Source organism: Taudactylus pleione, unplaced genomic scaffold (genome assembly GCF_031769625.1).
Source record: "Taudactylus pleione unplaced genomic scaffold, aTauple2 ptg000015l, whole genome shotgun sequence".
NCBI lineage: Eukaryota > Metazoa > Chordata > Amphibia > Anura > Myobatrachidae > Taudactylus > Taudactylus pleione.
The window spans coordinates 6,292,078-6,307,435 of NW_028284417.1; the positions used below are offsets into that span (position 1 = coordinate 6,292,078).

At 44.6% G+C, this 15,358-nt stretch overlaps 1 protein-coding gene across 5 annotated transcripts in view; it reads right to left on the bottom strand.

Annotated features, from left to right (window-relative positions):
- Positions 1–15,358, bottom strand: part of SLC17A5 (solute carrier family 17 member 5) — a 51,758-nt gene that overhangs the window by 24,985 nt on the left and 11,415 nt on the right. For 2 of the 5 annotated variants that reach the window (XM_088471394.1, XM_088471411.1), the window contains exons 2-3: positions 5,486–5,682; positions 1,658–1,891 (exon numbers count right to left, since the gene is read on the bottom strand). In XM_088471394.1, coding sequence (XP_088327520.1) covers positions 1,658–1,891; positions 5,486–5,682 — 431 coding nt within the window. Of the gene's footprint in view, positions 1–1,657; positions 1,892–5,485; positions 5,683–10,603; positions 10,651–10,685; positions 10,768–15,358 lie in introns of those variants that run through there. The other 3 variants (XM_088471386.1, XM_088471403.1, XM_088471419.1) reach the window with 3 other exon arrangements.

Below are 15,358 nucleotides of genomic sequence, written 5' to 3' on the forward strand. Positions count from 1 at the left end.
AAGCAAATTTCTGATTGTCATTTGCTTTCATACGTTACTAAAAAATATATCTCACGCAAAACATACATCTCAGAATACTACAAGAAAATTCACAAGTATAGCAGTATCACATATACATATATATATATATATATATATATATATATATATATATAATCCGGATTAGTCCACACTCACGTCTTCTTAGTAACCTTGCTGGGGTAGCACACCCAAAAGGGAGTCACAAAAACACCCATAAAGACAAAACTTATAAAAAATGGGGTGCACTCACCAGTCTTCCAAAAATATCCTTTATTTGTAGCTTATAGCATAGCAGGTTCACAACAAATCGACGTTTCAATCCCAAGTTTGGACCTTTCTTGACAAAGGTCCAAACTTGGGACCGAAACGTTGATATGCTGTGAACCTGCTATGCTATAAGCTACAAATAAAGGATTTTTTTGGAATACTGGTGAGTGCACCCCATTTTTTATAATATATATATATATATATATATGTATATATAGCCACGCTTCGCACGATTTCTGTGTGGTCAACAGCAAAATTGCAACATACAGATGCGTCTTCTTGCATCTTTGCCGATCGCGCTACAGAGAAACTTTGTCGCTCCGGAGCTCGCTACGAAAGGGGCAGCTGTTGATGTTGATCGACAGCTCGCCCCTTTCTGTAGGCGGGCCGGAGGGGGTGGTTTCCAAAACGGAGGCGTTCCTTTAGGAACGCCTACCGTTTTGTGGGTGGCCGCACTGACCTAATCAGTGATGTCAGTGGGGAGCTTCCTGCTCGATCAGAGCAGAAAGCTCCCTGGGGGTTGCGAGTGCCCAGACCCAACCTTAGGGTCTGGTCGCAAGCCCCGATAATCGCGATGGTGATGACCATCGTGACCATCACCCTGGTCGCTAGCTAAGCTGTGGGTGGTAACAAACAGCTTAGCTTGCGACCAGGAGGCCGCACCAAAAAACTAGAAGCGGCCGCCCTCATTCAGAGAGAGCGATCGCTTCTTGCGATCGCCTCTGAATGAGGTCCTGAGTTATTTATCTTAGCATGGAGCTCACAGACCACACCAGATTTCCTGTACAGAGTTTATGGGCTGATTCAGAGCTGCACATAATGTTAATGTTTCAAGTAAGCAGACAATGTTTTCAGTCAGCGCATGTGTCCGAGTCGTACTGTGTCCTGATGGTTACCGCAAAGAGACACCGCTTGAAATTGCCCGCAGATCTACGCAATTTTGGTGGGCGTTTCTAGGTGGTAACAGGGAGGTGGCTAGCCAGATGTGTGCATGTCACGGTCAGCGACTGTGTCTAAAGAAGCAGTTTTACAATGACACCGACAGCCATGTTCAGACGAAGATTATGCACCTCCATGGAGCTGGTGTAAAGTTTGATGGTGCGTCTTAATACACACAGTGGCGGACTAACGCAGCCAGTGGGTGTCGCAGTAGGAGGGCCATCTGCTGCAGCATTAGCATAAAGACGCAGCAGCAGCTGAATTAGGGAGCACCTCTGAATCATTCCCTATATGCTATTTCCTACTTGTCACCTTTTCCTGCCATGCACACATAGGAACACTACCATTCCTTCACACAGATCTCCACAGTACTCACTCTTTCACAAGTCACACTCTACACAAGCGACTTAAATTGAATAACACCATTTACCTCTCCAAGTCCTTCAAGTGCTCGAACCGCTATGAGGTACCCTGCTCCTAAATCCGCAGCTAATGGAGTTAGTAGAGTGAATATGGCAGTGCCCAGAATTCCAAATCCCAGCAATAACTTGCCACCGACTTTACCAGCTATGTATCCACCAGGAATCTGAGTGAGGATGTATCCATAGAAAAAGGATCCAAGTATCCATCCTTGGGTATCTGCTTCATAATTGTACTTCTTGCCCTTGGAAAGAGATAGATACAGAGAGAAATGTAAATGTCTGCAATATCAACAACCGCTTTAAATCTCGTTTCTCCTCTTGCATACGTGGGCCGATAACTAGTTGCACATAAGTCGGCAGTGATTACGCCCATATTGCATTGCTGGAATACATGGATAATTGATTGTATGCTGTACGCATCTATGTGACTATCCCTACACATACGCTTGGTTTCATTGCATCATCTTATCAGGGTACAATTGCATCTGTCCTATCCCTGGTGCAAGAGAGACCTCTGCATATACAGAACTGAGCACAACCTGCAATTCCATCCACCCACCCTCCCTGAACTGAGCCTGCGTGAATGCTCTGGTACAACCTAGTTACGCCCATTCAGCTACAAGTGGAGATGCGACTAGGTTGTGCACAATCACCGTAGATGCGTGCGCTTGGCTACACAGCATGCACAAGGCTTTAATAACTCAAGATCGGTCTGCAAAACGGACTTGTTTGCAAATCTGCCCCATAGTGTACAAGTCCTCCACGTTGAAAAATCTCAGTCAAGCTGTGACATAAAACTCATTACTTACTACAAATAGGTCTTATATATTTGGACACCGACTCAAGTTTAGTTTTGAGCTGTTTACCAAAACATTGAAATTACAGTTATATAATGAATATGTTTTTAAAGTGTAGACTATCAGTTTTAATTTGAGAGTATTCACATCCAAATTAAAGGAAGTTTAGGAATTACAGCAGTCCCCCCTTTTTTCAAGGGATCAAAAGTAATTGTACAATTGGCACAAAAGCTCTTTCATGGGCATGTGTGAGCTATGCCTTCATTAGGTCTATCAGTTAAGCAAATAAAAGGTCTGGAGTTGATTACAAGTGTGGCATTTGCATTTGGAAGCTGTTGCTGTGAACTCACAGCATGCGGTCACAGGAGCTCTCAATGCCAGCGATACAGGCCATCCATAGGTTGCAAAATAATAAATAAATCCATCAGAGATATAGCGGGAACCTTATATAAATCAACAGTTTGGTACATTCTAGAAAAAAGAAAAAAAATTCAAATAATAGAATGAACCGGTGAGCTTGGCAACACAAAAAGGCCTGGACGTCCATAGGAGACAACAGTGGTGGATAATCGCCAGCTCCTTTACATATGATCCAGCCAAGTAAAGAACACCCTCCAGCAGGGAGGCACATCATTATCCAAAAAGAAAACGGATAGGCTGCGCTTTTTCACATATATTGATCCCTCAGTAGCAGCTATTGGAAACAAACAGGGATACTCCTTTCCCTGAGATATCATAAAGGGTCTAAAAAGGATGAAGTTTCCAGCGCTCACCAGAGATCTGTCCCAGTTCCAAATAAATTAGACTTATGTTGTTGGAATTAAAAAGTATTTATTATAATTTATATAGAAGGAATAAATATAAAACTATTGTATCCTATTCATGTATAGTGGATTGAGGACCATTAGTGAATAAAGTTTAAACTACAAAATATGTATTGTTCTGGTCTATATAACCTAATACCGGTATACATAACATAAGGACATAGACAACATACATAATAAATAAATGCAATGTTCAAGTCATAGGATCTACAGTATGTCATTCTGTAGAAATGTTTTGCCTGTGCACAAACTGGTGTTCCAAGCTGCGTGAAAGTAGTGCTGCAGCTGGTATCTCAGACACGTTTAAGTTAAGAAGTGGAATATTCCCAATGATCGAGTCAATCACCTGATCGAGCATGTGTATCACGTGCTTAGTGCTCCCCCTAGGCTGTTTTAGCAGAGTGCCACACCCTGCCCGATTTCAAAATGGCTAAAACAGCCTGCCGGGTGCCGCCCCCACTGATGGGCTGCAGTGTCCTGCAGGGGGAATAGTTGCAGTGCAGCGCCCACAGCCGGTGAATAGATTCAGTGTGCATATGCACGGAATCTATTCCCAGTGAGATAGCAGCTTGGGTGCAGCCCAGTATGTTTGTAAGTGATGGGCTCGCCCCCAAGAGTGATGAAAATGGGGCATTTCTTAAGGATACGCCCCCTTTTCTTGTGACCAAGCCCCTTTCTCAGGCACACTATCCGTGCCCTTTTCTACAATCCGGCACCCTGGCCCGTACCGGACCTAAAATGAGCACTACTTTCTGAAGACAAAGGCAGAAAGACCCACAAAGAAACAGCTGAAGACAGCTGCAGTAAAGGCCTGGCAAAGAGTAACAAAGGAGGAAACCCAGCATTTGGTGATGTCCATGAGTTTCAGACTCCCGGCAGTCATTACCTGCAGAGGATTCCCAACAAAGTATTAAAAATTAACATTTTATTTATAATCATGTTCATTTATATAATTATATTTGAGCCCCTGAAAATAGGGGACTGTGTAAAATATATATGGACCGAACTGTATGTTAATACTTGATTAGTACGCTTATGGTGCAACCACCATTCTGGATCACTAATGGTTACATAGATTTTCAGCACTCACAGGTGAAGTTGGCAGCTCAAATCAATGCAAAAAAAATAAATCATACATAGTGATTCAGGGCAGACAGAATCCCTAAGTTTTCTTACAATCCTGCATGAACTGAAGATTTATACAGAGATGACAATCACGAACAACGGTTCAGTGGTGCTGTGTTCATGCAGAGGTGAACACAACATTGGAGATATGGTAAAATGAAACCCAATCATGATAACTGAGATGTAACCAGAGGTGGCTTCTACCTTTTGTTTCCGGGAGGCTGCCTGTGCACCAGTCTGGTCAGCAGCCAGGCCAGCTCTTGTCAGGTGCATTGTACACGCGCAATACATCTGCCAGTGCCCGTAACTGGAGCATACGCAGAAGCACCAGCTTCTAGGCATGGCATCTGATGCAGCTCCTAGGAGCTGTGCTAGGCTCACGGCAAGGTAGAGGAGTGGCTTCCCATTGGAAACGTTCTCTCTGCGCTAATCGTGGTCCGGACTAGGACTGCCGGTCTGGTTGTAATTATCTGATAGCACTTCTACTAGGAAGACACTGCCAGTGCCAGGTAACACTCACTGGGGGTGGCAGCACTGCAGCCCCTAATAATAATCCGCCACTGATTTTAACTAAAATAAATAAATATATATATTTTGAATAGTAGAATTAATGGATTTTTATTTGTCTTGCAAGTTAAAGTGCTAAGTTTACTCAGTAATTCAGTAGTTCTCCCGAATACCCAGGGTCCAAACATCCCACACACCCCCAATGATTCTGGCTACTCCCCCTTCCCAGCCTTATCCTATCCCTATTGGCACAGCAGTGGCAGCTATCTCCTTATGACATCGCGGGGCGGGCAGAGCTACCAGTCCCACACTCCCAAAAATTGGAGGCTGGGAGGGAGCAGCACATTCATTAAATAAAACTTCCGGCGGGATGTCCAGCAGCGAACACTCCACTGGGTACACTGACCTTGCCAATGGCGCCTCCCTGACGGGCCTGCCACGGCGTCCAGGGCACATGCCCCGCTCGCCGCACCCTTAATACACCACTGCTCCAGGCATTATGTTGTACACAAAAGACAGATCCTTAAGATGAGGTAACTTGATCAGATATTTAAAAAGTAAAAAAAAACCAATACAATCTTACCGTGGAATTATGAGGTATACTGGGAGAAACAGAGTGGTCAGGACACACACTGGAGCTTCTGTTTTCTTGTTGACTTGATGTTGAATTTACCATGTTCACCAGCGCTACACTCAGATTAACTCTTAGTGCATACAACATAAAGAAGCCAAGTAACGCCATCACTGCCAGGTTATAGCGAGCAGAGCAACACACAGGCACTGAAACACAGAGAGACATCTTTGTGTGTGAATATTCACATGGCTGAGACCTTCTGCATTATGCGAGAGAAGACATTTTCCACCTCAGATCATTCTGACCTTTTTGTTCCGTTTACTTAGTAGGCGGATGACTTTTAATGTGTGCATAGTGCACTCCACGCATCCATAAAGCAACAGGGATGTAACTGAACACAGAAGTGTAAACAAGAGACATAGGGCCTGATTCTCCGTTGGGCGTAAAGCAAAAGAGAGCAAACTGTGCATCGTGGAAAGACCATGCTTCATTGCAGGTGGGGCAGATTTAAATTGTTCAGAGATTTAGATTTGGGAGGGGTGTGTCCAAATTCAAATCTAAATTGCTGTGTAAAAATAAAGTTGCCCAGCATTTGTGGGCTACATGCACCAGCAGCCAGTATTTACCCTGCATGAAAAAATAATAATTGTATTAGCACCCCTTGCACGCAGCCTGGTCTGTCCAGGTGCACAGTGATACTGCTTTTATACCTAAATTCCGGGTCTGACCTAGAGGTTGGAACAGGGTTCTAAAACGGATCAGACCCGGAATTTAGCCGGCGCCGACCCAGGATATTCCCGAGTCGGTGCCGTTCTGCAGAGACCCGGCTCTTCTGGCGTGGAAGTGGACGCTTGGAGATGACATCTCATCATCTCCAAGCGCCACTGAAGCCGACCAATCGGCCGGAATGCGGCGCGCTCCAGGTCATCGTGACTCGGATCGCGCCGTTTACACTGCAGGGTTTCACGGGTCATTCCCGTGTTAAACCCTGCAAGTTACCTGGATTGGATTGCCGAGTCACTCGACCCGGAAATCCAACCCTCTCCCCTTTTACACCAAGGAGCTACCCTGGGTTTTAGCTCTGGCGTAAAAGGGGTATTACTTGCTTTATTTTGCTTTACTCCCACCTCAAAATCAGAGCCTTAGGGTGTAATGCTAAATTGAAAGTATATGTGTAAAAAAAAAAAAACACCTTGATTAAGACACATGTAAACTCATATATGAATTAATTGAACTTGAAACTTAATAAAAATGTGCTAAAAAAAAAAAAAAAAAGTATCAGGAGGAAAAGATGGCACATTTTAAAGAGCATTCTTCAATTAGCAGTACCGGCAAGGGGATTTAAGATTACCAAGGGAGGAGGTCGGGGAGTTGTTGGTCTATACTTTTAATGGGATGCCTTTTGCACTGTGCAGGTGCACTCTACTCTGTATATTAAAAAAAAAAAAACATGAAAATAAAATAAATGTGAAACCTGTGATATAGACTAATGCTTGGGCATACACTATACAATTATCTGTCAGATATCTATCCAATCTGGCTGGTTGGAATGAAAACCTGGTAATGTATGGGAGCAAATGACAGTCGGTCATACGGTTTTAAACACTGGAAAATGGACAAAAAACAATTGTTCAAATTGGTTAAATTCATGCGTTTTAACCAATTTGTCTGAACGGCCATTTTTGTCTGTTTTCCAGTGTTAGTGATTAAATGGTCGACTGTCATTTGCTCCCATACATTACCAGGTTTTCATTCCAACCAGCCAGATTGGACAGATATCTGACAGATAATTTTATAGTGTATGCCCAGCTTTACACATATCACCACCTTCAATTGAACGAAGATAAAATAATGAGACTTGAGTGAGCGGTACGCAAGCAGCAAGCTAACTAAACTGACAGAAGCCAACAAAGCTTTATTCTATTTTATACTCACTCCTGTGCCTAGGGTTGCCACCTCATCCCTTTAACACTGGCCATGTGAATAACACAGGTTCTGTGGCTGATTAAAATCCCGTGAAATGAAAACTTGGGTCCGGATTCAATTACCTGCGAAAAGCCACGTTTTGGCGAAAAGTGTTCGCAGGTGCAAACTTTTCTCACAAAACTGCGTATTGTGCAATTCTATTTTTTTGCATGTGCAAAACCTCCATAGATAAAAAACGCCTGTTTTCACCATCTCAGAGCAGGTGAAAACCTGTACAAAATCCCTATTTTTGGCTAAAAATGTGGGGACTTGGTTCAGAATCCTTTGAACATCCCCCTAATGACTAATTAAGCAGAATTTTTTTATTTTTATTTTACTTAATTCTCCCTGGTGGTGACGGGGGAGTGGTTGCAGAAATGCAGGCGTGCCTGTCCGTTTGAACGCCGTTGCATGAGCGTGCATAAATTAGCCACTGTGATTGCCTACGCAGCCTGAGTACTCACTGTGTGCGATGAGACTTGCAAATTCCGAGACAGGTGAGAGCTGCTGCAATTGTGCATGAGGGGCCGATGTTCTCCAATGTTACAGATGAATACGCAGGACTGCGAGGTATTACAGATGTGAGAAGGCGGTAGTGGGTGAGCGGTGGCAGTCATTTTCATATTTTTGCAGATTCATTGTGTTTGATTACGCAGCTGCGAGCACATTTGCGATCCGTGCTGAATCAGGCCCTGGGTGAGGTATTTTGGGGGGCTGTATGGAAGGGACAGGTGTTGTAAACATTGCAGGTGGCTGCACTAGGTGTATTTTTTTTAAAAAAATTAAAAGTGCACTTTTAAGACACAAAAATATACTTGCACCCATTTTAATTTAACTGCAGCAATTATTTTCTCCCAAGAATATTGTTTTTTTATCATTTTTCAACACTTCTACAAATATGCCTATAACAGCCATTGGACACAATTTAAAAATCCAAAATACTTTAATTAGGTCCACTAATACACTTCTATATTGATTTCCAATGTCAGTTAGGCTTTTTATGGGGAACAGGCTGATTTCCCCAAAATGTGCTACACTTTTCGCTGGTTTCACCATGCGCAGTTTTTGCACTAATGCGTTTTTGCGTCTTTTGTAATACTGTAGTATACTGCAAAAAGTGGGAGCGCGCATAGACAAGAGACATGAAAATACTGCACAACAACACGCCAATTGTGAAAAAACTTTTGACGTTAAGTTTTTGCATTTTTCGCGTCTAATTGAATCCCCCCTTGAAGTCAGCCAGCCACAGAATCTGTGTCCCATTTTAAAGGTATCAGGTGGCAACCCTGCCCGTGGCAATGATCCCTACTTCAGTGCTCAATATCCTCAAGGTTTAAATGACACATAGCTTATCCTTTTAATATCAATCTGTGAAACCCGTGTGTGCCTCACAGCATAATCTACATATTACTATTATTATCCTTTATAACAAGTACAAAAACAAAGTACAGAAACAGTACATAAACAGTTGAACAGAACAAGAAAACACTGACATACAGTATAAGACATTGCAGGACAAGTACATGGTATATACACATTGCTGTAACAGTAGCAGGATGGCAAAAGTCAAGGGTTAGGTGCTGTTATAAGGAGTATAGAGTAGATAACAACATAAGTAAAGGAAGGAAAAGCACATGAGGGAAGAGGGTCCTGCTCGTGAGAGCTTACATTCGATCGGGATCGAAGGGATGCCGCGCGCCTGTCTCCTGGCGTCGGGAAAATGTCAGGCATCTACATCTAGACGCCCGCCATTTCACCCTCGCCGGGATATGACAGTCTGAAAGCCGGCTGTCGTTATTAAGGCAGCCGGTTTCCCGATTGTATACAGTCTGTGGAAAGCCATGGTTGTTACTGTATGGTTAAGGTATGAACCAGCAGTCTCGGGTAAATGTAGAAATTGGTGAAAGTAGTTGTTGAAAAGAGATGTTCAGATGTAAAATAATGATAAGTTTTGATAGTGTGTGAATTCCATAAGGCACATTTATTGATTTGGAGGGTGATGGGTGACACGTGGGGTTTGAAAGATATTTATTCCATAGTAAAACCGCTGTGTGTGTGGGGCCTGGATTTGGTGATATGTCACCAGATAATAAAAGCAGAAGGATAGAGAAGTAGATATAGTTGTAGGAGGTGTGTAAAAGTTTTTTTATAGTGACACAATGAGGTTGTAATAGTCAATGTATGATGAAAAGAATTTTAAGAGGAGGGGAGTGAATCAATACGGCTGCAATGAGCACAGAGAGGTGAGATAGAGGGAGAGTTAAGGATGTTATATCCTTAGAGAAAATATAATAGTTTTGATGAAAAGAAATGTGTAGTACATGGTGAGTACCAGGTTTGTTGGTACTTCCGTATCTTTGTGGCCCCTGGTTACGCTACTTGCGTATCTTCACTATTCAGTGAAGATACGCAAGTAGCGTAAACTTCAGGAAATACTATTCGGACCATTGCGTGCTCGCTGCACTTGCCACGCTGCGGGCACGGTGGCTCGCTTCGCTCGCCACATGGATTTATTCCACCTCCATACCCACTTGGATGGTAGGGAATGACGTTGGACACTGGCTTATAAGCTTGTGTCAAACGTCATTCCCTACCATCCAACGTCATTCCCTACCATCCAAGTGGGCATGGAGGGGGAATAAATCCATGTGGCGAGCGAAGCGAGCCACCGTGCCCGCAGCGTGGCGAGCGCAGCGCGCCCGCAAGGGTCCGCATAGTATTTGCTGAAGTTTACGCTACTTCTGTATCTTCAAAACACATACAGCAGGGGGCCGCAAAGATACAGAAGTACTGGTTTGTTACTTTTAGACAAATTTTAAGGAAATCAGTTTTTTAATCTGAAATTACTTTAGATGTTGGTCAATGTTTGTTCAACCGTTTGATTAACTGTTATGTTATCACACTTTGTGCCTTTAACACTTGGTGCTTTTAAACCCAGCTGCCAAACAGCCCCAGCTGCCCCTATACTGAATATAAAGGAGTGGTATCCTTGATTAAGACAGGCTACATCTGACTCAATTGGTCTGCTGATCAAAGGAGATAGCTTGCTCTGAGTTGGAGCAAAAACCAGGCCAGATATATACCATAAACTATGCTTCACTGAACAATATAGACTATACATGTAAAAAAAAAAATCTATGCAAGAGATGAAATATCACATACATTTAAAACTGCACATGATTGCATGAAGGTCTATGCAGAGTATATATGCAGTAGGCAGGATGAGAGATGAAATATCACATACATTTAAAACTACACATGATTGCATGAAGGTCTACGCAGAGTATATATGCAGTAGGCAGGATGAGAGATGAAATATCACATACCTGAGGGGTGAAATGAAATAAACAGATGATTAGTCCATATTCATGCAGGATAGCTGTCTGATTAACTGTTATGTTATCACACTTTGTGCATTTAACACTTGGTGCTTTTAAAACCAGCTGCCAAAACAGCCCCAGCTGCCCCTATACATATCTGAGTAAATATCCATTTATGGATTCTATGCTTGGGAAACATTTTGTTTTGTAATTTTTTCCTTAGCTACTTTCAGAAAATAAATTCAACTCACCAAATGTGTCCCTTATTATATTTTGCAATGTCTATTGTTTACAGCGATACCAAACCAGTGTATTCACAACTTTCTAAAATAATGCACAGAAGTGCCAAAAGTCAGGAGACTGATGCTTAACATCGTATAGGACCTCCTCTAGCACAGAGAAGTGCAGCAACTCGATGTGGCATCAATTCCACAAGTGGACGGAAGATCTCTGGAGAGATGTTGACCCATGCCATCTGGATAGCTTCTCACAGCTCCCTGACAGTTATAGGTGCAGGATCTTGGGAGCGTATGGACTGCTCTACCACATTATCATAAATGCTCAATCGAGTTCATGTTGGGGGAACGTGGTGGACATTCGTCAGAACTCTCTAGAATGCTCCTCAAACCAATTCTGGACAACTTGAGACTGATGACACTGTGCATTATCCTGCTGGAATATTTAATCATTGAGGGGGTACACAAGAAGTCCATGAAGGGCAGCATATGGACATCAAGCAATGCAATGTATTGGTTACTGTTCAATGATGTGTTTTGACGGTCCAGCAGACCCAATCTAGGCCACGTGAACACACCCCACACCATTATGGAACCACCACCAGCCTGCATTGTGCCTTGTTAACAACTGGGGTCCATGCCCACATGGGGTTTGCGCCACACCCGAACCCTACCATCAGCCCAAAACAACTGGAACTGTAACTCTTTGGACCATGCCACATGTTGCCAGTTCTCTAGGGTCCAATTAGTGACGTCAAAAGCCCAGGTTAGGCTCTGTGTCCAGTGTCATAGGGGCACTCTGTTGGGTCTTCTGCTCCCATATCCCATGGAAGCTAAACAAAGTTCCAGACCCTGTGGTAAGCCTTAGCCGTAACCAACTTCCTAGCACAAAGCATGGCACAGATTACTGCATCTGAAAAAACCCTAGTCCTCAGGAAGTCTGTCTCAACAGCCACTCCATCAAAGGCAGACACTGAAGATCCAGGTGGATACAATGTCCCTGAAGCAGAAATTCTATTCTGAGTGGAAGTTGCCAAGGGGCCGCTAATGACAAACGCCTGAGATCTGCACACTAGGTCCAGCGAGGCCAATCTGGAGCGAACAGAATGAAGGTCACTGTCTCATGCTTTATCTTTTGAATTACCTGAGGTAGAAAGGACACCGGAGTAAAGACATACATCAGTGGGAACATCCAAGGAGCTGACAGTGTGTCTACGAGGAAGGCCCCTGGAACCGGAGTTCTACAGCTGTATCAGGGGAGCTTGTGATTTAAATGGGACGCCATTAGGGCTAAGGATAGACAACCCCAACGGTTCACCAGTATTTGCAATATCTCAGAATGGGGAGACCACTGCTCTCGGTGGACATCCTGGCGGCTGAGATAGTCTGTCTCCTAATTTTCTACTCTGGGGATGTAAACTGCTGACAGGGTCGAGAGAAACCATTCTGCCCACCTGAGGATTCTGCTTACTTCCCTCAAGGCCTGTCGACTCCTTGTGCTGCCTTGATAATTTAGGTAAGCAAAGGCGGTGGCGGTGTCTGAGCGAACCTTGACCAGATGGCCTTGGAGAAGAGGTCATGCCCTTCACAAGCTCCAAGATGTTTATGTGGAGACAAGACTCCCTTTCCGTCCTGCGACCCTGAAAACTCGCCATTAGCATGACCACCCCCAGCCCCGAAGGCTGGTGTCCATAGTGTGATTTGAAAAGTACGGCCTTTGTCCAGGTGAGATGTGTAAAGCCTCCAAAGTAGGGAGTGGCAAGCCTTCGGGGACAATGTAATAATTTGAGACTTGATCTGAACAGGAGAGCCATTACAATTGGACAGGATTTCAACCTGGAAAATCCTGGAATGAAACTGGACAAACTCCACCATGTCGAAGGTGGACACCATCTCCCATAAGACCTGCATGCAGAGATGCCCCGACACTGCTCCGAAGCCGTAGAAGGGACTAAATAAACGCCAGTAGATTGATAATCTTGCCCCAATGAAGAAACACTCTTTGAACCCGAGTGCCCAAAAGGGCCCTCCGACTGGGCCACAAGGCGAAGGTCATCCAGATAAGGTATTATACAGGCCCCATGAAGTCGCAGCACGGCTTCCATCACAGACATCACTTTGGTGACTACTCGAGGCACCATGGATAAGCTGATAGGTAAGGGCCAAAACTGGTAGTTGTCCAAGTGGATCGCAAACCGAAGAAACTGCTGGTGTCCTTCTCAAATGAGGATGTGCAGGTAAGCATCCTTGACATCCAAGGATACTAGGAAATCCCCTGGTTCTAGGGCCTGTACAATGGATTTGAGGGACTTAATCTTCAATTTAGGGACATGGAGGTAAACATTCAGGGGCTTAAGGTTGAGGATGGTGCGGAAGGAACCATTTGGCTTTCCTACAAGGAAGAGTTGGAATAGAAACCGTTTCCCCTCTGACTCGGAGGAACCGGAGAGAAAACTTCCGAATCCAGAATGAATTTGACACAAAACCTTAAAGCCCGGCTTTTGCAGGCTTGTGAGACAGACTGGTGGTGGAAAAATGACTGGGAGGACAGTTTGAAGGAAGAGTGTAGCCTTTTCCTACAATTTTTTTGGACCCAAGAATCGGATGTCGTCTTCCACCATTCCTCGCAGAAAAAGCACAGATGGCCTCCAACTTAGGGGATATTAAGCTGGCAGCCCAACCTGTCATGCGGGTTGCTTGTCAGTAGGCTTGTTGGCCTGCCCAAAACTGCTTAAACAGAGTACAATGCAAATATATGTATTAGCAGTAACACAGGGTACAGAAACAAACAGCCTGGGTAAAAAAACCTACAATATAAGACTGCAGACACACTCATAGATAGAAATTAGCCATTAACACCATAACACCAACACCAGACCAGATAGCAAGGTGTATGGTGACAAACAACCACTTGAAAAAAAAAAACCTGATCCAGAAGCAAGGTAGCAGGAGGGGAGTCCCTGTACTCTCCTTATGAAGGCTTCAAGACCGGCACAGCAGGCTGCTAAAAATGGCAGCTCAGCGTCCTGGGGGAGGAGAGTGGGGATAGAAACTGAAGGCTTGCTGCCTTATGAGGGGGCGTGCAAACAGTACGAGGAGGGGAGAATAGGGAGATAGCCCCTCCCCTATGGGCAACAAGCCAGGGACTGTTCCACCATTAGGTAACAGTGCCCTGTTAACTAGAGTATTTTCCATGATGGTCTAATGAGGGATCAGCGCACCGGGACCTCACTGGCCCACCTCACACCGTGGGGTGGGCCGGGGTGGTGGCGCTGAACACACCTGTATAGATCTGACAGGTTGATCCTGAGTGACATGATCTCTTTCTAGTTTGTGTGTAGATCCACATAATTCGTGCTGTGGCAGGTGGGGGGGGCTGAGGATTACTTCCTGTGGTTGCTGGTGGTGCAGCTGCTAACAGTGAAGAGTCTGCGGCCAAAAGGGGGTACGTTTGGCAAACAATATTGGTGGTGGTGGGGGGGGGGGGGGGCAGCTGCTGCTACTACTACTACTTTAAGTTGCCCTTCTATCTACCCTTACCTCCTCCCTAGCCCCAGCACTGCCTGCCTCTAATCTCCTCCTTGCCCCCAGTACTGCCCCAGCTGCTATCTGCCTGTTAGCCTCCTCCTTGCCCCCAGTACTGCCCCAGCTGCTATCTAGTCTTACTCCCTCCCTTCCCCAGCACTGCTTGTCCCTAACCTCCTCCTTGCTCCCGGTACTGCCCCAGCTGCTATCTACACTTACCCTCTCCCTAGCCCCAGCTCTGCTTGCCCTTAACGACCTCATTGTTCCACCAGTACTGCCCCAGCTGCCATCTACCCTTTTAATCTCTGAGCCAATTCTACCAGTAAATATAAAATTCACAATGGTTTCCTTATTTAGATAAAGCTGTTAGGTGAATGTGAACACATCTGTATTTCTCATATCCTCAAATCACACAAAATAGCATTATTTAACGCGCCACAGACTTTGCAATTTAGCCGCACCAAAACACTAATCCTAAATACTTAGAACACTATGGGCCCGATTCAGAGTTGGACGCTACTGATGCAGTGAATTTTCATCTGAGGATTTGTGAAAATATACGAATGGCACAGCCTCCGGGACTTGTACTGAGACGCCCACTGAAGCCATCGCTGCTGTCCGCAACTGCTTACAAATATGCAGTATCGGACGCAGATCATGCTAGCATCGACTCCTTGGACGGTATTCAATTGTTATAGCGTGCCCGATCTCCCGTCTAAAGTGATGGGAGATCACGTGGCGCTATTCAATTGTTGCAGTTCTTCGCTGTAATTGCGCCCAAAGTGGTCAGGTTTAGCCGCGTAAAGCAGCTACCCCCGACTAAAGTGCTGGGCGCG